The sequence below is a fragment of the Leptonotus elevatus genome, chromosome 8 (genome assembly GCF_054856555.1).
Source record: "Leptonotus elevatus isolate MCC_2025b chromosome 8, RoL_Lele_1.0, whole genome shotgun sequence".
Lineage (NCBI taxonomy): Eukaryota > Metazoa > Chordata > Actinopteri > Syngnathiformes > Syngnathidae > Leptonotus > Leptonotus elevatus.
This window is the reverse complement of record NC_141246.1, coordinates 21974625-22002089: the sequence shown is the minus strand read 5'-3', so window position 1 is coordinate 22002089 and position 27465 is coordinate 21974625. Positions and strand designations below refer to the sequence as shown.

Sequence of the window (27465 nt, the reverse complement as noted above, 5' to 3'; positions counted from 1 at the left end):
GAGAGAGAGAGAGAGATAGATAGATAGATGTTCCCCCAACACTCCACTCAACGTTCACCTCAATTTATTTTCACTGGCACTCGACACATATTTATGTAAACAGGGACTGTTTAACTGAACTGAGGTTGGTTGTCATTGGAGACAAGAACTCTTACCTCAGCTTCCTTTGTTGTTGTTGTGCATGCTAGCAGTGTATTTGGGAGGCCCACTTCTGAGTTGCAAAGAAAATGTACAAACACAGAGGAAGAGCATGTGAAAGCTGAAGAAACAAACAAAGATACGACAGTCGGAGGGGGAGAGAAATAAACGAGAAGGCCAACCAGATGGAAACAAAAGGGATTTTGTGGCTAGATCATCTTACAGGAAGCACACGCTCTGATAATTTAGCCACTGACCTCTTGTATGCAGGCGTGTGGGGGGCGGAGACGACAAGGGCTCTGCTGGTCCATCTGCATGTCTTGTCCCTGCTTATGTGACCGTGTGCAGCACCTGGCCCTGCGCCAGCACCCAACACCCCTTTGTGGTGGCCATGGTGGCCGGTTGGGATCTGCCTTTGATCCTAGGCCAACTATTCATCTCTAAAGGAAGAGGAAGAGCAAAAAAAAAGATAAACAGAAAAAAAGGGAGGAGGAGGAATAAAAGTCAACCTCTACCGACAATTATTGGAGAAACATCAAGGTCTTTCCTGCTTGTGTAAAACGAGAGCCGAGAAGAGAAGAGGGGATACTGTTTGATGGTTTGATCCAGGGTAGTGGCGAGGCTGGCTGAGGTTGAAGCTGACTAACAGGATGTGATCATTGCTGTGAAGAGGTTTTGCATGTCTGATATGACACTTTTTTGGTGTTTGAATTTCTGTCAAGATACTCTTATTTTAGGGCAGCACCGTGTAGTGGTCAGCACATGTGCCTCAGAGTTCTGAGGTTGAGGGTTTGAATCCGTCCTGCAGTCTTCCTGTGTGCAGTTTGCATGTTCTCCCCAATGCTTGTATTAATTATCCCACTTTGTCCCACAATCCAAAAACATGCACGCTAATTCCATGGAAGGCACTGGAAAATGTCCTTGGGTGTGAATGCTTGTCTGTCTATATATGTCTGATGATTGGCTGGCGACCAGTCCTGGGTTGCACCCCACATCGTCCAATTCCAAGTAAGGTTGCTTTCTTTTCATGTTCTCTAGCTCTCTCCAGTCATCCCCTCATTTTTCACCTGTCACTACTGAAAGGCATGATGAGAGATGTAGTGCCTGGTTTGGTGACCATTTTGTGGAGTGGCAACAGTTCCTGCAGGCTAACTACTGTAATTTGCGCACTATAAGCCGCTACTTTTTTCACTTGCATTCAATACAACGGTGCGGCTTATCCACCATGTAGTTTTAGTTATAGTCTTTTGACTAAAATGTATTTTAGTTTTAGTCCAATTTTAGTCGACGAAATAAAGAGCGATTTTAGTAAAAAAAAAATTGTCGATGTTTTCAACTTTTATACAGAAAATTATAACACCTATTTGTAACTGTAGTTTAACATGCAAGACACATTTAACACAACGGTGTATTTAGTAAACTTTGTTACAATAAAACATGTTGAACTTGACAATAATATGCCGTCTTATAACTTAGTTTTCACTTAAATAATTAATAAAAGTGCATAATTGTCCGAGATTAATTTTAAAGCTGCACAATGAATGTAAACATGTTTGAACAATAAATAAAGTGCACTGAACAGTTTCTGAATGGCAGGGCTCTAAATTAACTTTTTTGATGACAAGCCAACGTGGCTGGTGACTCTCTAAAGATACTAGCCAAACACAATTTCCACCAGCCAATGTTTTTTTCCCAGTGAAAGTTTTCACAGATTTTTCTTTTTCTTTTTGAACCCCCTAAACATAAAGTAACAACAGTATGTCTATGGCAGCATTGCTATTTTAAGAGATTGATGTAGGCCTAAATTAGAGATGTGCATGTAGTAGTTAGTTAGTTGGTAGTAGTTAGTTAGCACGTTAAGCTTTCTTATAGTTAGCGTCTATGGGTAGGAAGGCTGAATAGCAATCCAAAATACTGTGGCGATTGTTTTTATATTTTCAGAGGTTGAACTGGGCATATAACTCTAACTTCGGCCTAGATAAGTCTCTTAAAATAGCAATATGATTGGTTTGTTTACGATTGGTCTAATCCTAACCCCCACCCTCCAACACAGTCTCTCATAAGGTACGAATGTAACCGCTAATTATGTTGGACTAATTCATCGTAAGGATATAGAGGACCTTATTTAAGTAACATAGTCTTTTTTCAATGATGATGGCATGATGATGATGATGGCAACGTGTGATGTGAGTTTGTGTTTTTGTACGTGTGTCATAATCCCAATATGTACTGATGAACTTTCCGGTGAGGGCTCGTTTGTGTTGCAGCAGCATCCCATCGATCAAAAACACAGATTCCCTCATAGTAGGCGACGTAAAATTAATCCAAGGGAAAAGTCTTAGAACAGTCTCGGGTTTCGGGCATCTGACAGTTTAGCCCCAACACGAAATCCTTGGAGGTGAAATGCTACTGTACACTGCAAAAACTGAAATCTTAAGGAAGATATAATTTCTTAAATTTGACCTATTTTCTAAGTTATTTTTACTTAAAATGAAATTGCCAGGAAAAATCAATCGTGCTTATTTTAATATACTTATTACTTAATTATCTTATTTGATCAAGCAGTCTTGCCATTGAGTGTTAACAGTCAGTTTTAAGTACTGTGAGGATTAAAACAAGCATTTCCCACATTTTAAGATGACAACTAACCAACATCAAAGGCCCTGAACTCGGGTTCCATAAGTTTTTATTTTATTTTTATTTTTTAAAGATTTTGCATGATCTAGTAATAAAATAAATGGAAAAAAAGTATGAAAACAATTAGAACAGTGCAATATGGTTCTAATATTATTACGTTATACGTATCTAATCTATCTAATATACGTTATATTTACTAGGCACATTTTCCCTTGTTTTATTACCAGCTCAGTGGTGTAGTGGTAGAGTGCCTACCCTCAGACTTGAAGGTTGTGGGTTTGATTCCTGGCTGGGTTATGACAAAGAAAATGGGACCTGTTACCTCCCTGCTTGAAACTCAGGCTAAGTTATCCTAGTGTAAAAAAAACAACAACCCATGTATTTTAAGAAAATAGTTCTATTTATTACAGCTTGAAAAAAGTCGACATTACTTTGTTTTTAGTCAGAAAATACTATTTTCAAGACCACAGTGGTTTATATGGGCCTAGTATTATTTTCTTATTTATCAAAATCTTACAGGTAAATGTAAGTACAATTGTCTTGTTCTGTTGGCAGATAATTTTGCTTATTTGAATATTTTCTTATTTTACTATATTTTTTTCTTACATTTTCTACAGTCCTATTTGCAGTGTAGACTTGCGTGCTGCCCTTTCCTGATAATAAAATGTGGTATTTAATCCCGCCGAATCGCTTGAATCCACTTCTGTTTTAGTATATATATAATTACTTGGGTGGCCTGCCCAAGTTTTAAGATGGTGTGGGAAACACTGTCTTTGATACATTTTGGAAGTAACTCTGTCCAACACGACTCATGGTTCCTATCCCAATCTTCTCTTAGGGCAGGGGTAGGCAACCCTGGTCCTCGAGAGCCGGAGTCCTGCATATTTAGATGGTGATTCAAATGATCTGTTGATCAGCAAGCTCTGGAGAAGCCTGATAACGATCCTCACCTGTGTTGAAGAAGGGAGACGTCAAAAACACGCAGGACAGCGGCTCTCAAGGACCAGGGTTGCCTACCCTTGTCTTAGTGTGTGTTCAACCAGTTCTCCAAGAAAAATATGTGAAAAGATGTATTTTCTTTTAATGATAGAGGATATCAAAGTTTGAAACAAACATTTGTGTTCTGAGGCGAAAATAAATACCTTTCTCACTTTGCTGCTTTCACCTACAATTTTGAGACAAACTGACTAATTAATTAATAGAAAGTAACAACTGTTTATACCTCCAAACTATGAAAGTTGAAAGCAACAGCCATTACTTTTGAATCCAGCCTGTCAGACATCTATCTGGTGGGCTGAACACTTCATGCACCACTTTTGTACTTCCCGTCTTCCTTCGTCCTTGAGCACAAAGAAAAACAACAGACAATAGCACACGCATTGATCACCAAGGACGAGATTCTATTGTTTTGTCTCTTTGAGCCTCTACTTCTATTTGCCGCCATCATTTTCCTTTCATGGTCATTTTTTCCTGCATTCTCTTGAGACCTCACCAGCTAACAATTGAAAATACAAACTAAACTGAAACAGTAACTGAATCACACCATTGTCCCATAAATGTAAGTCATTTGTCATTTATTGTTAGAGATCCTTGTAAGAGTTTTCCCATTCTTGTTTCATTATAGTTTCTGATCAGACGATAAACAGTCAGACAAACAAACTGATATACAAAAATAGCATTTGATTTGTCACCAGCGTGCAAGAAGACAAACAAATGTGAACAATGTATAGCAGACTTCTGCTGCAACCATCAGTGTTTAAATTATTTGAAATTGTTGAGTATGTCAGTAATAATGCCTTATATTTCAATGCCCAAATGTGAGGGAGTGTCAGTGTTATGTATTTCAGCAACTGTGTGTCATGCCATGTTTGAATATAAGGGTTACTTCTAAAACACGAACATTAATCCCCACTGATTCAAACCCAGACAGCTTGATGTCTGCCAAAATAAAGTACTTAGATTAAATTACATTACGACCGTTTACAACTGTCCAATCTATTTCTGGACTTGACTAACAAAAATAAATGGGCTGAACAACATGAGAAATGTAATAGAACGACACGACAAAACAAAAAAACGGTCAGGGTCGACAGTCCAAGTTGTTAAAACTCTTCACTATTCATGATTGGAAATCCTTATGTGTGTGGTTAACACCAAGGCTCGCTAAGCTGCGGACTCCATGCTTGTGATGTGAAATGGCACGCTAGCCAAATAGGAGGCAATCTGAAGCTTACACTGTTGCCACACACAGATTGAAGCACACATTTTTGTGTTGAGTGTTTGTGTAATCTGTTTTCCCCAAGTCATTCACCACAAATGACATGCACAGTTCGTATCCACAATTTAGTTGCCTGTTAAGATAAGTTAGCCTAGCTTCTTGTATTTCTTCTACCACTGTTTCTTCAGTGTATTTCCCTAGCTTCTTCCATTTCTTCTTCTTCTACTACTTTTTCTTCTTCTTTGCATTTCCAGTCAGAATGCCCTGTAGCACAGTGTTGCTTTTCACAAGTCAGTCTTGGTATTATGCCAGACATCTGGTTTGGGGGCGGAGAGTAAACTCATGATTGCCAGTGAAGATACCTTTATAAATGTAGTGTGCTGTGTTGGTCACCTTGAGTACACCACACACACACACACACACCCCCCCCCCCCCACACACACACACACACACACACACACACACTATAATAGTAGAAAGCAACACTTTCAAAAAAAATTCAAACGTGCAAATTTCCAAAATATAAAAATACACTGGAAGCAAGAGCATGAATAGCACAGGGGGATAGACCATACCACATGAACCTCAACATGAAATACAACAACAATCCCTCGGTTGATCATTCATCCCTTGAGAACTAAGCTTTTGTTTTCATACCTTTAAAGAAAACAAGCCCAAAGTACATACAGAATTTAAGCTTCCTACAATCAGTAGTTTTCTCTAAAAAATAAACAAAAAAACAAAAAAATCATATCCTCATATGAGTACAATAGGTTGATTATATTGTACATACAATGTCACAGAAAGACACTACAAATATGCTACAAAATAAGTATCAATGTATTCCCTACAGTTTACATCAGCAAGGTTTGTGAAGTGCATCAGTATGCGATTGGTCCACACCACCAAGATGCCTGTTCGCAGCGATATATCAGCGCATCCGCCATATTAGATGTGACAATTGTATTTGCCCTTAAATCAGCAAATAATTTTAGAAGATTGAGTTAGAATGACATGATCCAATCAAAAGCAATAGTTTCTTAATCATCCAATCAGTTGTGGCTTGATGAGAAATCTCCTAAGAGCAAGTGAACGAGGCAAATAGCTTCACTTTGCCACATCTAATACGGCTGTGGTGTTGACGTACTGAAGATGGCGGCTATGTATATGTACTGTAAATATTGTCTATGATAAACGGCGCCATTCAAGAGCGGCAAGTACAGATCATGTGATTCAGTAATTGCTTTGGTAAATACGTGATGAAACGGCCTAGTAAAAATGAGACATTTTTGTGAACTTTACAAGCCATGACAGCTCATTTCCACGCCCCCCTGTTGTGACCCTGTGCGTGCCTGACGTCAGCAGCCCTCCTCACTTCTTGGTAAGTGGACAACAGGAGGGGACATGGAGTCGAAGCCTCCAAAAACCCAAAATAAAAATTCCTGTTGACAACATGAGTAGCACATGGGTTTGTTCTAAAAATAGCTATTTATTTTAAGGTTAAAGTACCACTGATTGTCACATCCATCTAAGTGGGGGGAAATTTGTTCTCTACAATTGCCCTATCCACTGAGGGAGTGGTGAGCAGCAGCAGGGGCTTGCACTCGGGGATCATTTGCTGATCTAACCCCCCAATTCCAACCTGTAATGCTGAGTGTCAATCAAGGAGGCAAAAGGGTCCCATTTTTATCGTCTTTGGTATGACCCGGCCGGGTATTTAACCCACAACTTCACAGTCTCAGGGCGGACACTCTACCACAAGCCAATGAACCATGTATTTAATTATGTATTTATTTTTTGATGTGGTCTCAGTCGGCTTCCAAACAGACTTAGTGCGGTTCGCTTCAAGTGTGAACACAAACGACTGCCGATCTGCACCAACTGCACAACAAATGCACCTTTTTGGGCTTAACAAGCCACTGTAGCCAGGCATTGTTGTGTGAATGTTTCTTGCCTGGTAGTCAAAGTAATACATAAACCACTGTATTCTGTTCAGCCACGCTGCTGCTAGCATGTTGTAGGTCGGGGTATGTGCAGTACAACGCCTCCTTCGGGTTACTGCATGCAATCGACAACGCTGTTTGAAACAGCGTCGCGGAACCTCCGTTGACACTCACAATTATTTTGGTATCTAATAACACCACAAATATGCAGAGCAGTAATGCAGCACAATTTTGTTTTAAGATAAAAAGTATTGCGTAAAGGGCTCTCACAAGTCAGGCTATAAATAATGTCAAAGTTTATGATGACCTTTTTTTTTTACATTGTAAAGAAAGTTGAAAATGATTAACAGACAGAGAAGTTAAAAAAAAATCAATTTACTAACAACTCAGGATGAACACACCTTCATACACAGTTGCTAGACTTATGTTTGCATATGTTCAAATTAACACACACACACACACACACATCCCATATACACGATGATATGATTGTAGGAACATCTTTGATCTCTCGCCTGCTTCTCTAACCCCACCCACCCACAAGACCCCCCCCCCCCCCATGACTGACGTAATATGATTTGGTAGTATCTCTAAACAGCAGAGAAAACCAGCTGACATAAATTAATAGGGTAGCAAAGTAATGAACAGGAGGAAGGTTTGGAAGAAGATAGTGGAGGTGGTAGTCTAACCTGGTAGCAAAACATGCAGATCATCATATTATGTTTTTAGGCATATTGTGGTAAAACACACTGCGCCATACCAGACTGTCGTCTGCTTTTATTTGGTTTAAAACACACACACATGCACACACACACACGCACACACACACAACAGCTAGGGGTGTGTCCAAAAATCGATTCTCATAAGAATTGCGATTCTCATTTAGTACGATTCAGAATCGATTTTAAATGCCCCTAAATCGATTTTATTAAAATTATTTTATACCGTCTTGCCTTTGTCTGTGTGTGCCTTTATTTGGAGCGCTGTTCATGTTGTACCCTGTTTGGCAACTGAGGGGCATTGTGGTTCACCGTGGTCTAATACACTGTTAAGTTGTAGCCACATTAGAGAGTAGAAGGAAAAAGTCACGATCAAGTTATTCCACTAAAAGTTTTTTTTTCAACGTGGAGCCGTTCTTTTGAGTGATAAAAGTGCCGCGAGTAGCGCGCTAATTAGCATTAGCGAGTCAGACTGGAGTAGATCATTACAATTCCTTGCACATCTATAGATTGAAGCAAAAATCATTGTCGATCAAATTATTTTGAATCAAAAGTCATTCTTAACCAAAAATCGATACTGAATTGAATCGCCGACCCAAAAATCGGAATCGAATCGAAGACATTCAAAGATTCCCAACCCTAACAACAGCACATGGCCAGTAAACCTGTTGCGACCTTCTTGTCTCATTTTAGCTCTGCCCAGATGTCGAATTGAAATGCTTCCAGTTGACACTACTCCACAAGAGGCCTCATGAATGAATGAAGAAGGCCACCGTTTGCTAAACACAGATCGCAGCACATTGGCCTAAAAACGGAAATTGCAGCTGGTGTGAAGGTGAAGCGTGCATGTGCATGCACATGTAGTTAGTCTCAAAGCTTTTCGCTATAAACAATTATCTGATTGTACGGTATGTGTTGTGCAATCATTGATTTTGAGAGACAAAGGTTAAAAAGTCATTGTTGCAAATATTCTGATGTGAGTCGCAATGCAGTTGAAGCTCTAAAATTGAGTTTCTACAGTTTTGGGCATGCCTTTTAAGATACAAGCTACAACAAATGCAACTACGGGCTGTTAAGACTCAACATTCACTATACCATTCGCTTCATATTAGTTACGGTCAAGTGTTTTATTTCATTTTTAACTAAATTTCACACTTCTATGACTCCCTTTGTTCTTTGTATAATGGCTGTTAAAATGTTACCTAAAATATTGCCTTTATAATCAACACGGGTTTTATGACAGCCATTGTCTGATCCAATGCGGGAAAAAGTTTCACAAACCCAACATGACATCCAGGGATCAATGTTCTTTATGAATCCTCTTTTGCTGGTAAGTTTTTTTGGACAATTTAAAGGATCTTTGTGCAGTTTGTCACTTTTGTTTACTCGTGACTGCCACCTCTGGCCCAAAGCGTAACTACAAAATCTGTGTCAGGCTTGTTCATGGTGCGCGTGCGGGTGGTGTTATATAGCTATAAAGGGAAGATAAATATTGATAGGTACAGTCAGAGTAAAACAGTCAGGGCTATTTGTACTCATCTGGGCATTGGTTGAGCATGCATGATGTAAAAAAAAAAGCTTAAATATTACATTTATTTATATAAATATATATACACATATATATATACATATATATATATACACATATATATGTATATATATATACACACACATATATATACACATATATATATACACACACATATATATACACATATATATACACATCTTTATATATATATACACATATATATATATATATATATACACATATATATATATATATACATATATATACACATATATATATATATACACACATATATATATACACATATATATATACATATATATATATATATATATATATATATATATATATACAGTGGTACCTCGGAGTTTGAACATAATTTGTTCCTGCAAAGTGTTCAAAGTCCTAATTGTTCAACTTCCAAAACATTTTTTCCCATAGGAAATAATGTAAATGCAATTAATCCGTTCCCAAGCTCCAAAAACAGAAAATTCCCATTTTAATTTCTATTTATGTTTTTTACATTTAAAGGCATTTTTTGCTCAGATGTTTTTGTCATGTTTTGGGTTCTGTTTTCCTTGTGTGTCTCCCTTGGTCTTGTTTAAGTGTGATCCTGCCCTTCCTCGTGTGATCCAATCAGTGCCCTCAGCCACTTGTGTCTTGCCCCAGGTGTGTCTTGTTGTGTCGTTAGTCTGTGTATTTAGTCTGCTGTCTCCCCTCTGTCTGTGTCGGGTCATTGTTGTATTTCCCCCTGTGATGCTGCCCGTTTTTGCCTTGGAGTTTCCCCCCATGTCATGCTGCCCGTTTTGCCTTGTTTTCTCCATGTGCAATTTAGATCTCGCCTTTTGTTTTGTAGAAATTAAAATCCCTTTTTTGATCGAACCTCTGCCTCCTTGCCCTGTCTTCCCGCATTTGGGTCCTCAAGCTCCCCCTTCTTGACAGTTTTGGTTGAAGTTCGAAATGCACAAGTTCCGAGATTTTGGATTCAAAATTATTTGATTGACAATGATTTTTGCTTAAATTTATAGATGTTCAAGGAACTGTAATGATCTACTCCAGTCTGACTCGCTAATGCTAACTAGTGCTCTACTCGCGGCACAAAGAATGGCTCTACACTGCAAAAAAAACAACTTTTATTGGAATAACTTGATCATTACTTTTTCCTTCTACTCTTTAATGTGGCTACAACTTAACAGTGTATCAGACCGCGTGGAACCACACTGCCCCTAAGTGGCCAAATCGGGTACAACAAGAACAGCGCTCCCAATAAAGGCACACACAAACAAAGGTAAGACAGTATACAATTATTTAAGTAAAATCGATTTTGGGACATTTAAAATTGATTCTGAATCGTACTTAATGAGAGTATTTATTTTAGATTTTTGAGCACACCCCTTATATATATATATATATATATATATATATATATATATATTTAGATGAGAGAGATGTTATTTGATGTACTAAAACTTTGACCAATCCTCACCATCCTAAAGCTCTTTAATGTCCATGTATGGAAAGTTCACAATCTTAGAGATAGAAAGCAATGGAGAAGTGGAAATGAAAGAGGGGAAAAAAGAGATGGAAACAAGAGACAAAGACAGAGAGATTAGAGTAGTAGAGTAGATGAATCCACTCAGAATAAATCCAGCTGGCACAAAAACTTGAGTGAACAGTCAGTTTCATGTATTATGTATTATATTTACACGACAGGTTTATTTCAATTTGACATCCTGCAAATAATAATCATTTACGCCCACACGTATTCATAAATAGTGATACATGGTTGAAAATGTATTTTAATAAATTTGGTCAAAATGATTTGAAAGAATATACTGGAGATGCTTTACCCCTTGTCAATTTGCTATACCTCACTATCACTTTTTGCCTTCTCTTCAGATAGTTGTGGGCTGTGACCTTGGATACTAACACACGCACGCACCCCCCCCCCCCCCCCCCCCACACACACACCTCAGATTTCCATCTGCTTGCACTTACATTGATGTTCGTCTTATTCTCTCTCGCTGGCTCGTCTTGGTCCCTAGTTCTCTTCCTCCCTTTGTTGTCCCCGTTGTTGTTTCCATGTCTTTGAAACTTAAAATAACCCACCCGATTGTGTTCTGTACATTTTGTTACCATGGTGATTGCCACATCGAGCAAGCAAAGCCAGAGGAAGCATGTGTTTGCGTGTATAATGTGTGTTCATGTGCCAATTGCGGTGCTATCAGCTGTGCACAGCAACTGTATGTAAACCACAATAAAACGAAAAACACCCACCTTTACGTCTCTCTTAGTTTGTCTACTCCATTTATGCTCGTCTTATCTTCCTCATTTTCCCTCCCGACTCTCCTTCATTCTTATCTTTCGTCACTAACGCAGTCTCTAAATATCATCCATCACTCAGCTACACCTCAAGGTGACAAGGACGGTGGCAATAGAAGGAAGGAAGAAAGAGAATACCTTGGGAGAGAAACAAGTTTTGTCTTAAACTGAATATTATTATTGTGACATTTAGGTGCCCTCAGACATCAAGGAACTATTGCCTACATTCACAAAACAATTTGTTCCACGCAGTTTCAAGAAGAAGAATGTGGCATTCACCAATGGGAGAACCCTCCACCAAACACTTTTGGTGATCAATGACGAATGAAATTAATTAATTTTAGGCGATTCTATAGTTGCATAATATATTTGGTTTTGAATACCATTATGTCCTCATGATACATTTTTTTCATTGTATTATTTTTTTATCTAAGAATTCTGTGAATACATGTAGAATACATATCAGTGATTCATGAAGGTATTTACTTATTTATTTTGGAGTCAAATTTATTGGCCAAGGAATTGTTCTTCACAGTCACACACCCATCCAAGAAAAAAAAATAACACTGACCAACAGAGGGAGACAGAACAGGAAGCCTGGTGGTTCGCTAATTAGCGTGGCAGAGTTCATCTGCAAAATTAGGGTTTTAAAACTTGAGGATCATACTCTGAGACTGTTGAGGTGCCTTTGAACCAGGCATCATATCGCCAGATGAAGCATTTTTGTACTGTCCTTTCCGACCTCCCCTTACATGTCTGCATGTGTGCACTCTGGTTGTCTGTGCAGTGGGCAACACAAAATATACAGCAGAGTGTTATGATCCTCTCTGAGTTATGTTTTCTTTTTTTTTCCTGACAGTTGGCTCTTTGATTAAAAATACATAAAGTCAGCTTGTTAGTAAAACAATTATCATCTTGACGCTATAGGTCCTTTAATCTAACATCTAGAATGAAGCCAGAGTACCCGGAGAAAAAGCCATATTAGCACAAGGTAAATATGCAAAATCACGACATGCTAAAAAACAATGTGCTAAAATGTCTCCGTTATAGCCCACCTAACCATTTTCAAGACCGCTTATACTGTTCAGAGCCACAGGGTGCTTTTTAAACTATCCAAGCAGGGAAAGCATTTACAGTGCACTCAGACTCAGATTCACACCATTATTGATGAGGACCAAAACCCGCGCTGCCTGTAGTGAAGTTAGGCCAATTTACCACGACACCATCAGTGTCCTTCTGCCATACTCAGCTCACTACAACTCAAAATGCAACAACTCCAAAGTCAATAAATGCTGTCACCATCTTTTTTTAAATCGCTTATCCTATCGATTATTTGATCGAACCATCAAGTAACGCACACACTCACACACACTATTTATTTATATTTATTTATTGTTAATCCACTAAGGTTGGACGTAAATTGTACTCATAATTTATTATCTTCTATACATATGCATTATTAAACACCAACTAGATTAGCCTATGCTAAACGGTTAGCAATCACGATCAGCATGACCTTATTTGGGGTTAACAAGTAGCTACATAGCCGTTCCAATTTACAAACAGACTTGTGTTCTTAGGAACACAAATGTAAACTACCTTTGGGCCTCAATTAGTAATAAATGCATAGAAATGCTCTTACTCTGCGCACAATTTGAGCGCACAGATGAAATCACTGTCAGATTCATGACACATGCTGCATATGGGCTAATTGTGTTCTCACCGTGCGTGAATGACTCAAAATTCATTCTATTCCAATCTGCATAAACCTAGTCACTATTTCCCTATAAAAGGGCATCTGTATTGATTGATCGCAGCCAATGTGTGAAGGTTAAACGTAGCGAGAGATGCCCCAGTATTAATGGGCTGTGACCCCGTATGAGGCCCAAACTGCCTATCAGGAATACCAAGAATTTCCCAAGTGGGACAGTGCAGCCCAAGTGGAAGAAAACAAAAACGAATTCACACGCAGTTGTGAATGAGCCGCATCCACCTGCAGTGTTTCCCTTACCTTTCGGTGACCACATTTTCAAAATTAAAAACCGGGACGCTACAATTTTGCTGAAAATGAAATATACAATAAATCTTCCCAAAATGTTATCGTTTGTCAATCTTCGTCGGTGCAATTGCTAATGCTAGATGCTATACAAGTCAACGCATTCACCATTATCCAACCTTTTTTGCTCTGTCCCGACACTTATTGGAAGCTGGCTGTGCAGTTTACCTCGCACCGGGCACGCATTAGAAATATAATGCTAGAAATCTCAGCTTGTGTTACCTGACCGGCGAGTAGTGACCGCAGCGGATGGTAGATACATTTCCCATCATTCTTCGATGCAAAAACGTGAAGTAGTTCTATTTCCGGCTAACGCCTGCTACTGATTATATGTGGAATTGAATGAGAACACAAATGTGAATTGGTAAGTAAACAGGAAGACATTTAACAGTTAAATTGCCTTTTAATAAGTTTATCATATGACTCGCTCTAACAACTGTTTGATTGACATACACATGGCAAAAACGGGACGCGTAACATCAGGACAAAACAATGAGGTTGGTGTAATCCACCGGGATGCGGCACCCAAGGCTCAAAAAACGGGTCTGTCCCGGTCAAAACCGGACGTATGGTCACCCTACCATACATTCAATTATTTGAGACCCCTACCATGCTCGGCGAACATTGCTGCGTTCCAAGCAGAACGTTAGACTACACAAACATGGACACACACACAGTGTTTGTTTATTTCAAACTGTGCAAGTAATTTAAAAAATGTGTTAGCCAGCAGACACGTCACTTTTCAACATTCTTAAGTCACACTTTTGTATTTAAAAAAAGAAAAGAAAAAAAAGAAGAAGAAAAACACAAAACTCCAGTATATCAAGACCAAAACATGTTTGGAATGTATGTTTAAGTAGGAGTTTTCACATCTCGTTTGATGTTGTGCATTTTTGTCGACTTCATAGGGGGTTTTTGAAAACGTTGGTTGGATTTTGAACTGTACAATCCTGAAGCCAATTGACTATTCAATGTAATCTACTTATAGGTGATACAACACCTTTAGGTGGCTTAGTTGTAATAAATGGTGTGTATTTCGACAACTTTATACCATACTAAGGCTTTTTATGATATGATGTAAATATTTTTTATGGTATGTTGAAATGTTAAAAGCTGTGTCAAATCAAGAACAACAGTGCTTGAGAGAAAAATTATTGTTTCTGCAGCTTGACAAGGACACAGAGTTATTAGAGTCTTCCTGAAAGTCGCTTGTTTGTTTGTTTTGTAATTATCTCTTCTGGAGACTGACAAAGATAAGAAACAAAGAGACACGTGTGGGCTGGATCAACACAGAAGCTGGTTTAGGTGGAGGTGAACAACACACACGCACACAGAAGCTGGAAAAGTGATTTTAAACTGAAACTGCCACCGTCCTCTGCGAACTGATAAACTTCCACCCTGCCCCCAAATCAAATCACCACACCAGCACTGCAGGCACAGTTTCTGATACCTTGGAGTAACCTTTCTTTCTCCTTCAGCAGCCAATCCCCTCAAACAAACTTGTCTAATGAAAATACATTCCTGAGTTTGGCCGATTTAGCACATTTCACCTCACATTCTCATTTCTCCTTTGCAATGTTTGTGTGTGCGTGTGAGTTGAGTAGAACTTAAAGTAGCCCATATTAAGAAATGCTGACGCGAGAGCACTAAGCATTTCAGTGTGCATTCTAGGAATGAGTTTCGCACTGTATCTCCAAACAGCTTAGTGACAGTTCGAAAGAGTGGGAAATGAGATATAAGAAAAAAGACAGTTGGATTTGGCGTAGGAGCTCGGTGATGATAGACGGATAAAAAATAAGTAAAGCGTGCTGGGAGAAACTAAAGTTTCACTTTGTGCACAGCATCTTGTCCATCATTATTCTTTAACTGACTTTGTCCACAGTGCCAGAATAAAAATTGCACGTAGGCAAAATATATAAAAAAAATTCTGATAACCCATTCTTTGGTTTACGAATCCTGAAACATAACAAAAGCAAAAAACAAAAAAACTGCAATAATCGATTTATAGATTTGTATCAGGATTAATCGGTATCAAATTGAATCGTGATATGGATCGAATCGCTAAGTACTAGGCAATTCACACACCTATTTCTTACAATTTTTTGCCATACAATTAAATTAATGAATAACACAAACAAACACATTACGTAACGTAATTAATCAGAAATTTTAAGCAAGTTTAGTCAAATTCCAATCTTGTCTACATTTCATTTAATAGTGGATGAAATACAGTACAAATGGACAGATACTGTTCACAACAACAGACCACCACCAAAATGGGTTTCGTCTTTTGCGCTGCCCCTCTACAAAGATTGGCAATATTTCTAAGTTTGTTTTTTAATAGCTGCATCTCCCAACCTAGCAACCTACCTACCTAGTTGACTAAGCAAATAGAGTGCTTAGCATAAATGACGACACTCCGACAGGTTTGTAAGAACACCTTTAGTTTCTTTTCAGAATCAAGAATTTTTATGGGATACTATACTACAAAATACTCTCACAAATGTGGGCCATTGATTGCAAACAAGATTTGTTCACACACAAAAAGTATTTTTCTTAACAAATGTGTTAAAGAACATTTTGCACAAATAAGTAGACCCCGAGAAAAAGACTGACAACTTGTTAATTCCAGGCCGAGCAGACATGTTGCTATCCATAAAAGTCATGGAGATCATGGAAAATAATAGATGTAGTCATTTTTTTTAATGTGGGATGCATTATTTATTTTTTTGCATTAGTCAATTTTATTAAATTGAAGATTTTTTAATCTATGCATTGTCTTACTAACCTTACTTTCATGTTATGAGTTAACCGCATTTTCTACAGAAAACATTTTGTCAGAATTTTGGAAATTGTTCTTTTGTCCATTGAGATATTGAATACAAATCTTTAAATTTTCAAAGGGGGGGTGTACTCATAAATTGTGAGCACTGTACCTACCGAACTAAGTAACAATAACATAACTCTTCTGGCGGGTGCTTTATGCTGAGTAACGGTAATGAGCACTGTTGTAATGTAAATGCAAGACAAATCATGTGTCTCATTAACTTACTGAACAAATCGGAACTGGGAAGACTGTCAACATCATTTGATGTCTGACTTGGCTGCAGTCTGTACTCTTTGGTCAGGCCTCCTCTTCTGCAGATGTTCTTTGTCACCCTCCAGCATCCTGGAGTGTCCTCTTCAAACATTTCTTTTCCTCTTGGGAGCTTTGAGCACTGCCAGCTGAGACACCTTGTCGCCAGCTGGCTCCCATGGTCGGCCGCCACCATCTTGCTCTGTAGCCTGAAACAGAAACTTAAGATAAGCATGGATAATAATTAATGCAGGTGACAGTGATGGGCAGAAACAAGCAAATGCATTCTTTAATTCACAGGCCCGGCAGAGAGTCAGATATCCCATGTGGCAGCATCAAAAAGCCATGGTTCGAGTCCCTGAATATGCCTCCATTGAAGCAATTCCCAGGTGTACACGCAATGCCCCACCCCTCTGCACCCCCCAATGGGATCGGTAAAGGTCACCTGGCAACACAGGTCAAAGCTTTGATCCAATCACAGAAAAATCCAGTGGTGGGAGTTCTTTTATGTGAGTGGTTGCAGGAAATGGTTGGCTGTCATTTTGTGTTTCAGAGAGAACACTGAGCTAAAGCGAAGAAGGTACCAGCCCAATTATGATACACCACAGCTTTTAGATGCTTCCATACTAAAAGCATGGTGGAAACAAAAAAAGTAGCATAATGATTGTTATTATTAAACTGCATATTTAATGACCTCCCGATGAAAGCTCTTGCAAAGTCAATTGGCAGTTATGAATTCATGCAGGCAGTGAGTAGGCACAGGGATTGACCCTCAAGAGTGACCTTGAACGCTTTGAACATTTCCTCCCCCACCCTTCAATCCCTCTTTCTCTCTCTCTCTTTCTTTCTGCCTGCACTTGATCCCCGGGAATGAAGGCTTTGATTTGTGCCGTCCAGCTGCATAAGTAAACCACAATACATTTTAGGAATGTAAATAGCACAAAGCCCTTTTGTAAAAACTTCATACAATTCTTTCTGGCAAGACCACATAAATGTTTACAGTATGTATGTAAATACTTCTTAAGATTATGGAGGAATGTATACAATTCCCCTCCAAGTGTCCTAACCATTGATTTGAGTTGGTCTGGAGATTTAGAACAGAGAGCTATAGGAATCCTTAGCATGGTGAAGATATGTTCAGGAGTTTCAAAGAATAGCAATAATATGCAATAAAATAGAATAAACTCTTGAACTCATTCACTGCCAAAACGTCAAAAATTCATTTGAACTATTTCTATTAGTTTAACCTTTGATTATGAAAAGCTAAAAAAAAATATTGAACATTTAGAACAGATATAAAATGTGTGATTAATCGTGAGTTAACTAGTAAAGTCATGCGATTAATTATGATTACAATTTTAATCACCTGACACACCAAATTTTTAATCATCTTTTCTTTTTTAATTAATTCACTGCCATTGACGGCTATAAACGTAAATTCATTTGAACTATTCTATTAGTTTAACATTTTTTGCCCCTTTTGTTAACAAGAGTATGAAAACCTATAATTTGTTTTCATTGTACATTTAGAACAGATATAAAATTTGCAATTAATCGTGAGTTGACTAGTGAAGTCATACGATTAATTAAAATTAAAAAATGTTAATTGCCCGTCGTAACCCCGTAAATTTGTAATAATCTTTTCTTAAATGAAATTATGGCAGTGAATGAGTTAAGAAGAGATAAAAAAAAAATAATTAAGCATGTAGTATGGCCAAAACAACCAATTATCATCTTATGTAGGGCATGGAATTGGAGCCTATGACAGCTGGCAAGTGGCTGGGCAAAAATCCAGTCAATTACTCTACAATCTGCATGTATAGATTTTCTAATGAAGCTACAGTATGATACAGCTCAGTTACAAAATGCCGACTCAACACAGAAAAATCCTTTAGTCTCTAAAACCTTGAACTCTGACACCTTTTTGCTGTGAGGCAACAGCGCATATCACTGGACCACGGTGCTGCCCCCATTTGAGGTCTTGTCAGGTCCCTGTTATGATCAGAGCAAGAATGCAAGAATAGGGGTGTACACTGAGAGGCCAAAAGGTACACCTGCACCATTTAATGAGATCCAATACAAAAAGGCTGCCTTGTAATAGGACTGCGTAGGGCCTATGCTTTCTGCAAGTATGTTATAGTTAGGCTACCTAATATTCGGTCTAGGGAGTATACATGTCGAGACACTATTTGTAGACAAATTTGATTTTTTTATAATAACATACTGCAGAAGCACTGAATCCAAACAAATAGTTGAGCTCCAATCAGCTACCAGTCAACTCTCACACACACTGATCTGACCTCCTGCCAAGCATTTTCTGAAGAGTGGGCATTTCTTTGGAATGACAAAACAGCTGGTGTCATATAAAGGTGTGTGTTTTCCTTGAAGCTGCAGCAAAAACATGAATCAAGTACGAGTCTTTCTCTCTTCGTGTCCTCCTCATGTCCTCAGCCATACAGACGAAACGAAAAAGAGACCCTCTCTGATCATATAAAACCTAGTAAATAAACATGTTCTCAATCAACACCTCCATGCAGGTGGGTTGATGAGATATAAATATGTGGAAAAACGGTGGTATTAGCAACAAAACACATAATATATTTCATAAATGATGTGAGTGAGAAGCTGATTGGGCAATAAAAATTAATGATGAGCTTGCAGCAGAGAGAAGATGCTCTCCAAAGACTAGCCCGGTGTCCCCCAAGGGACAGAATCGAGCGTCAATTAACTGACAGGCGGCTGTATTAGAATTTCTATCACGAGCCTTGGTGGCATAGTGAAATGCAGCACGACAATGCTTTGAAAACCGCTGTGGTTTTCCCATCAAAAACGTCCTCCGGGTCCTTTGATCTGCTTGGTGGTATGTGTCCTTGGAGATATGTCTACTTCCTCAATGCTCTTTGTCTCCCCCACCTCATTTTGCTCTTTTTACTTTTACTGTTGCAGCATCAGCTGCATTCAGGATAATGCATGTGTGAGTGTGTGCAAACAATCAGCTCATGTAAACAGTTGATGTGATCATTGAAAGGCCCTGCTTCACTGCAGTGCACCTACTCCGCTTGCCATGATTGGTGTACTCTCCTTTTTACGGTGGTGACAAGTGCGACGCTCGATATTTCAAGAATATTGAAAGAGTCAGAGTTATCTGTAAATGTGCTATGTCCTGGCTCATCTTCATTGACAACGTCTTGAAAAGCAGGCAACACGCCACCACATATAAATCAGCACTCTGTTAAACTGCTCTCTCATATCAACAACTCAACACGTTTAAGTGACTGCTTATTGCTCAACGTTTTTTGGAATGAGACTAAACTTTTTCTTTTGTATCAGTCACTCACACTTAACACAACTGATACCATGTACCACTTCAATATGAGCAATACCTCTAACGTTTGCTGTGTTCGTTGCCATTTTTATGTACTTGTGACATCACTGAAAATGAGGGCTTGAAGCTTACATACATTATTTGAACCCTATGTCTTAAACGTTAACCTGATATTTACCGCATCTGGTTTTGACAATGGAAACTTGTAAATTGCTAGTAAAGCCACAACCAGAAGAATGTTTCCTTTGTGGAGGAAAGGGCGCTTAGGATCTAATCTTTTTTTCTATATGTTTATCCTATTTAGGGTCAAAGTGAAGCTGTGGCTTCAAAAAGTGTAAGTGCCATCAGTCGTAGATGTTAAACCTAAAATAAACATTCAGGGTCAACGGTGATTGTAATATAGTAAGGGGACTATAGTCAATCAGGAAGCAACTTTAAGTTTGGTCTCTTGCTAGTTGAGCTGCATGTTTGAATAACGTGTCCCAAAAGTAATTCAGCACAATTAAAATAACAGCAAAGAATGTTGATTATCGCAATGTAGTAACCAGATAAGTGAACAACGAAACAAGCTTCATCTACTTCTAATACAAGATCCTTGCGGTTTGGTTGCGAGTGTTTTTTTTCTTTTTCTGCTAGCCTTGGTGTACTGCGGCGTCGGCAACGGCCAACAGTGGCGTTTTGTTGAGAGTAATAAAAGGGTGACATCCAAATCAACATTTTCTGGTGGCGTTCTTCCAAATCGTTACAATACATATGTGTTTGTCTGCCGGCAATACCTTAATATTTTCATCGCCGGTATTGAGTGTTGAGCCTCTTCACCACCTTCTAACCATTCCTTCACGGTGGTTATAAATTCTTTGAACCTCAAAAGTTTAGGCTCGTACCAGTCTAAATGGTCTGCCTCTTGCTCCTCAAAGGACAAAAATGCTTGTACAGACATAAATTCCACTAACAAGGTATCAAATGCTTCCAAGGCATTCTCAACACTTTCCTTATTTCCGTCATCACTCATTAATTCTTTGATTTCATTACACTTCCTTGTAAGTGCACAGAGTTTGCCTCAACGAGTGCCGATCATCTTGAAAGCTAATTTTCAGCCGTAATGTCATCTAACGTTCTATCAGCCATTTCTTTTTTATTTATGATGTTTCACTTCTGAGGTGCGCGTGGATTCCCACATAAAACATATGGAGTACTCACGGCTGGCTGCGATGGCAGTTTTGTAATCCTCACGCGTCAATGTGAGTCCATTCAATCCGTTACGTTTTTCGACTTAATGTACCTGCTTTTGATGTCCAGGCTTGTTCAAATTGGGGTAAGGTTTCTGACGCACTTTCCAACAATCCAAGAGGCCATAACGAAAGTTCAAATAGTGTATTGTGATCCAAACAATTTCCAGTCAATTCACAATTCACAGATACAAGCGATCCAAAAAACTAAATGTATACACAATGCAAAGTGGTATTCAAAAACAAAAGTAATCGAAAAACTGTCCATCTATCCCGTCTGGGTGAAAGCAAAAAAAAAAGCAAAAAGTCCAGCTTCCATGTTGCACGTCCCCGCTGATACACCTGCCTTGTGTTTGCTAATCAGTGCCAACATGCAGCTCAACTGCCATACCTTAATAACACAAAAGGGGGCGTCATCCTTTCAAATATTCCAAAACTAAATTACTGTAAATAAAACAGGTTTACAATTATAAAATACAACATTGAGCCTAAATTATAAACACAGAATTGTCAAACATAAAATATCTCAAATAAAGCAATGTGGCTCCAACACCACTAAATCACATGCGCCGTCTGATTAATGTATAAACTACCGTCGTTAACGTTGGATCCCGATGGGTAGCATCTTGGAGATGTTTTCGGCAGATTCAACATGTTGAATCGGCGTCGGGCCTTTGTGACATTTGATCACACTGTTTGGCTATTAGCTAGCAAATCAGCGCATGTGGCAAGAACAGGACGTGATGAATGCGGATAAACAGTAAGCCTTATAAGTCGGACGTCCGTGTTACAAAGTTATCACCCTTCGCATTTGGGCGTAAAGAAGAGAAGATACATTTGTCATATGATACATCAGGTACGATTTACTTGGATAGTACACGATACTCTGTAAAGAGCCTGAGAGTGTGCTTTATGTGGGAATACATTGTGAGTATGCATTGTTTATGTTTTTATATAACGCCCCCGGAAGAGCTTTCCATGTGCCTTTTTCTAACAATGAGAAACAGTGACTACCGCATCCTATGGTAAGGAAGGGAATTAGTTCTCATGCATGCGCAGAAGGTACTTAATAAATGGCATTGGTGCCTGTCTGTTGCGGTGTGTACTTCCATAATTTTTCCAACGCGACATGCCGATGGCGAGGCTGTCGCCACAGGAGGAGGCGCCGGTCATATTTGGCTGACGTCGGATTGGTGTATCAAAGCCTTAAAGTAGCACTAAGGAACTTTTCAATCTTTATATCTTTATTTTATTTTATCTTTATTTTCATAACTCTTCTGATTAAGCATCAACTTAAAACTATTTGAATGGTACCGCTGCCATGGCTTGAGGGGGTCTGTGTCCTTTTTACTGGCACTAAACAACTTTGAGGAGGATGGTAGGAACACTGCCACACAAAAAAACTACAAATGTGCTGACTGCTTTATGGCATACGCCACTTCCCCCTTTCCCTATTTGTTACAAAGATGGAAGTCAATCTGAATGACGACACATGATTACTGCTTTCCTGGCAGAATCTGCAAAACAACTGAAAAGTTTTATCTGAGGAGACAAAAAAGAAAAAAAGAAAAAGGGAAGCTCCCCAGATAAAAGGACAGTCAAGGATCAACATTGCCCCGGATTTCACTTGCTGGCGTGCGCAAAAACCCCCCAAAAAAACGATGCAATGCGCTTGTCCTCATGGAAAATATGGTCTTCCTTCAGGCATAACATTACCGCTTTTGTCCATATGGCGCTGCCATACTCAACGTAAACTAAAAGTTCCTTAATGTTACTTTAAAGGTACAGTCAGTGATCCCTGGTGCCATCTAGTGGTCAATTCATCCATTAAAAAAATAACGACTATTTATGTCAATAGCATGCAAAAAAAATGTATCACATAAACATATATAAATATATTTTATATATGATTGTAGGTCCAGTAATCACTAATTATTTTACATGGCTGGAATCTCACCTTAATAGAGGCTGCCATATTTTGCCGCCATCTTCCTGTTACGGATGCCCAAAGGACAACTTTGCAAATGTAGTTATCCCTGTTGGGGCTTGCATCAAGTGTCAGACCCAATGGGTCGATCGCAGCTTACCTTGCACAGCTAGGGCCTGAAGGTGGCCGTCAAGGAGTCCCGTGATTCGGGCTCCCGTCGCTTGTCACCTTCTGCTTTGCTCTCGCAAGGTTTCACTAGCTTTTTTTTTTTTACTAGCTTCTCCCGCTAGCAACTCTTGTTAGCCACTCCAGCCTACAGCTCCGACTAACTCCCGCTAGTCAATCTTGTTAGCTGCTCAATCCGTCTTGCTCGGTCTTTCAGTGTCGCTCACCAGGCTTCACACCAGCTGCCAAGTCAAGGTTGCTTGTTTGCTTGCGCAAAATAAGAATTGGTGGTAGGCTTGCGACGTGTGGCCTTTCTGAGCCACCATAGTGTGTGTGCTTCTGCTGCTAAAGGCATGAATGTCGGCTGCATTCTACACTATAGCAACATCAAGTGGTCACTTATTACTCACTGCACCTTTATGTTGACTTGCGAAATGAAACCTCTGTCGTTTGGGTTCTTAATTAGAAGCTTTTTTTTTTTATAAAGCTGTATTTACCACCCCCTCCTTTTGGAAAGGGATTCCTCATCTAAATAAAGTATCAGTCAAACCGCACATGCTCATTCATACATCAGCTTCTGAGTCCTACTGAGAGCATCACAAAGTACTTAGGCAATGTCATTTTCCTAATGCATGCCACACCTGCCTGATGTAAATTCAAATTCAATCTCTGACATGTTCTGCAAGTGTGACAGAAGTAGTTAGACAGAGTGAAATCATCTGCTTCCCTGGGGATCCCAGTGAAACTCAGAGAATGAAGACAACAGGCAAGTGATAGTTCGAGGGAGGGCATACGTGTATTTTCTGTGGGAGAATAATATGAAACAGCAACTTGAGTAAAAGGAGCAGGGGATTTTAGAGTGAGCCACACATACAGAATAATATGAAAAGATAATGAGCAAATATCTATGTAATATGTCATATTTGTGAATATTATTTTATGTAATAGAGTTCTACTAAAATGGAAATCAGAGAGGCACACAGAATTCTGTCTTTTTGCATTAACGTTACCCTTCACCAACTCAGTCGTCTTCAACCAACTCAGAGATAGATAGTATTTCCAAATAACGTTGACATACTTTTAGTAGAGCCCTTGCCAAGCATACTAATTTCCAGAGAGGCCAATTGACTTTTTCTCTGTGTGTGATTCTCGCAAAGAAAGACATTCTAAGGCTGGAATTCAGAGGGCAAGCTCACGAGAGGGCAAGAAATAGAGACATAGTAAACTCGTAGCCCCAAACAAGCATGTCCTGCAGTGACATGTATATTGAATACCAATCAGAGGCATGGGCTTTGCCAGCCCCAGTGCAGCACTCATTTCCAATGCGCATGCTGTAGCTCAATCAGAAGGGCCCTAGTGGATAAAAAGAGATCACTTGCCTAGCTCTCTGAATTTTAGCTAATACCACATTTGCAAGTCTTCAAGTGCAAAGGGGGGGGGGGGGGTTATGGGGGTGAGGGGCAAAGAGATGAAGGCGATAGAAAGGCATGAAGAAACTGAAAGATGTCAGAAGGGGGTAGATAAAGATAGAAACAGAAAGTAAGCGGATGAGGGGAGAAACATTAAAATCGGGCTCTGCTTGGGAATGTGCAAAAAGGGATTATTTATTGCAATAAATAAAACTGTGAATGGCTCTGTAGGGCACAAGTGATGGAAGTGATGCCTGGATGGGGATTATGCTCTTTTCATCATAAAGCCCCATCTGGTATACTAGCAAGACCACGTATGTCCAGGCCTCTCGCCCTTTAAAGTGCCGGCTCGGGTTACACATCAATACAATCCCTGTGCAGCTGCAATTGCATGGAAAAGCGTGCACCCAAATATACACAGTGACGCGCATTAATTACAAAAGTGTGTGTCTGTGTGTGAATGCAAATGGATGGAGGAAAAGGGTAGAGATATACTGTAAAGCAGTTTCCCATGTGTGGCCCAACCCCCATTTGCAAAGGGACACAGAAACAATGGTCAAACACAAAGCGTTTTGAAGTATATTTGATTGTAAGTTGAAAGAGCTCGCCATAATTAAAACCAATGGGCAGTCATGTGAGATAAATGAATAGCAGAGTGTTCCTCATCTTTTAACTGAACCACTCGTCCGGTGTCTGACAGATGTTCCACTTCCAATTAGTGTGTTTGTATGCGTGTGTATATATATATATATATATATATATATATATATATATATATATATATATATATGAGAGAGCGAGAGAGAGAGATTCTTATATTTTATCTTTAGTGTTACGTTATTGACAAGAGTACAACAGATCTTTACAGGGGCTGCACATGAACCACAAAGTGACATGATGGAAAACGTGATGAGTTTTACCAAGCAGAGCCGCAGAGTTACAACTACAGTGGAGCATTCATATTCAACACAATACACCCCTATAATCAACTGATTATATATTACGATTTGGGCTATGTCCAACTTCTTTTTTTCTTTTTCTTCTTGATTTGGACAATTCAGGACTTGTTCCAACATTTTGTTGCTCCACAAGGTCCATAAATGCATGGCCAATCCTAACATACACCTTTGGGAGCAACACTCATTCAATATCAGTGATATATGACGGGGGGGGAAGCTGAATTTTTAAAGGGTCCATATCATGCAAAATCAATTATTATTATTTATTTATTTTAGCTTTTAGCCATGGTAAAATACTAATTCCTCTCTAAAAACACCCCAATGTGATGTTTTCCTCCATTCACCCAACTCTGAGCATTCCAGCTCATTCCTGCTCTCGAAGCGCCAGCCCCTCCCAACCCAAGAAAACGAGTGGGTCCGGGGTGGATCACAGGACTTCTTGGGCGGCGCTTGTGTGCTTGCTTGCGCAAATTATATTTATTAGGAACTACAAGCATATCTCCATGGGCGGATGATGGGAAGCTGGCCAAGACGATCACAGATCGCTGTAAAATGGGCGGTTGGAGATCGACTTCCACTCCAATAGTGCATGGTCATTGGTGAGGATTGGTTAAAATTTTAGTACATTTAATAATCTCTCCCTCTCTCTCTCTCTCTGAACACATGAAATGAGGAAAAGGCTTAATGACATCCATGAAATGCAATATATTGGGGTAATCATTATAATCTTTACATAGAATGAAGTGGGCATGAGTAGTGATGTGTATGGATGGATGGACATACGGAGGCTTGCACCGGCACAAAAATCAAGATGCACCAGTTTTTACATTTGAGTAAACCTGCACTGTCTAGAGCCCCACATTTAGAAACTCTCATGGTACATGTACCACTAACTTTCTCAGGCAGTGGTTGGTAAATTTCTCCGACAGAAATAACTGACTGTGTAATAAGTAAACTAAATATCAATTTTAGATGGAAATAAAGTTGGACTCATTAATGTCTTTCTCCATTACTTTCCAACATATTTAAATTCTTTAAGGCACAAGAGATTTCCTCTACTGCAGATGTATAATTACCTTTTATTGAGGAAACTGCCTTTCAGCCACAAATGATATTTGATGTCTCACATTAACTTCAAGGACACAATTCACTTTGGAGCTATGTTAGACCTTTAATTCTCCTGTCTAAATTAGCTGGGGAGGATGCCTCTTCATCTTTGGACCGTGTCATCCTCACTCTGGGCCTCATCATAGGAAGAAAGACCCACACTCATTATCTCATGATCTGCCCGTAGTTGTTCCAAGACCAGCAGGATAAGAACACAGAGGATAATAATTACAGTTTCATAAAGAACTCAATCATACTGGCATGACAACAGTTTTAGAATCATTTGAAAACGAAATTATATCAAGGAATTTAATTTGATTAGTTTGGCATCAGAATGAGTCTGCTGCTTCCATCAAAAATCTAAAAGAAAGGAAATGTGTGTTGCTTATCTCTTTGTGCCTCTAAATTGCGAACAAAGACATAAAGAAAGACACAGACAAGCAGACAAGGATGGGATGGAGGGGAAATGTTATGACTCTATTGAAAATTGTGCCGTTAACAAATTGGTGGGCCTCAGCTGTTTCTCAAGTCTTCAGCCTCTGGCTGCATTTGTCTGCCAGTTTGTCTCTCTCTTTATCATGGGGCTTCTGTCAATGCAGGACCTTCACTCGTATCTGGACTGCTCAAATGACAACGCTGCCGGCAATAGAGAGGTAGTTGATGTGAGAAATGTGAATAAAAGGAGCCCAAATCATTGTTTTCCA

The 27465-nt window shown here is 39.2% G+C and overlaps 1 protein-coding gene across 3 annotated transcripts in view; it reads right to left on the bottom strand.

Annotated features, from left to right (window-relative positions):
* LOC147170208 (uncharacterized) overlaps positions 1-27465 on the bottom strand; it is a 62510-nt gene that overhangs the window by 32056 nt on the left and 2989 nt on the right. The window contains exons 2-4 of one of the 3 annotated variants that reach the window (XM_086083498.1): positions 16617-16861; positions 396-578; positions 156-211 (exon numbers count right to left, since the gene is read on the bottom strand). In XM_086083498.1, coding sequence (XP_085939624.1) covers positions 469-578; positions 16617-16861 — 355 coding nt within the window. In that variant the 3' untranslated portion in view covers positions 156-211; positions 396-468. The remainder of the gene's footprint in view (positions 1-155; positions 212-395; positions 579-16616; positions 16862-27465) is intronic. The other 2 variants (XM_086083500.1, XM_086083499.1) reach the window with 2 other exon arrangements.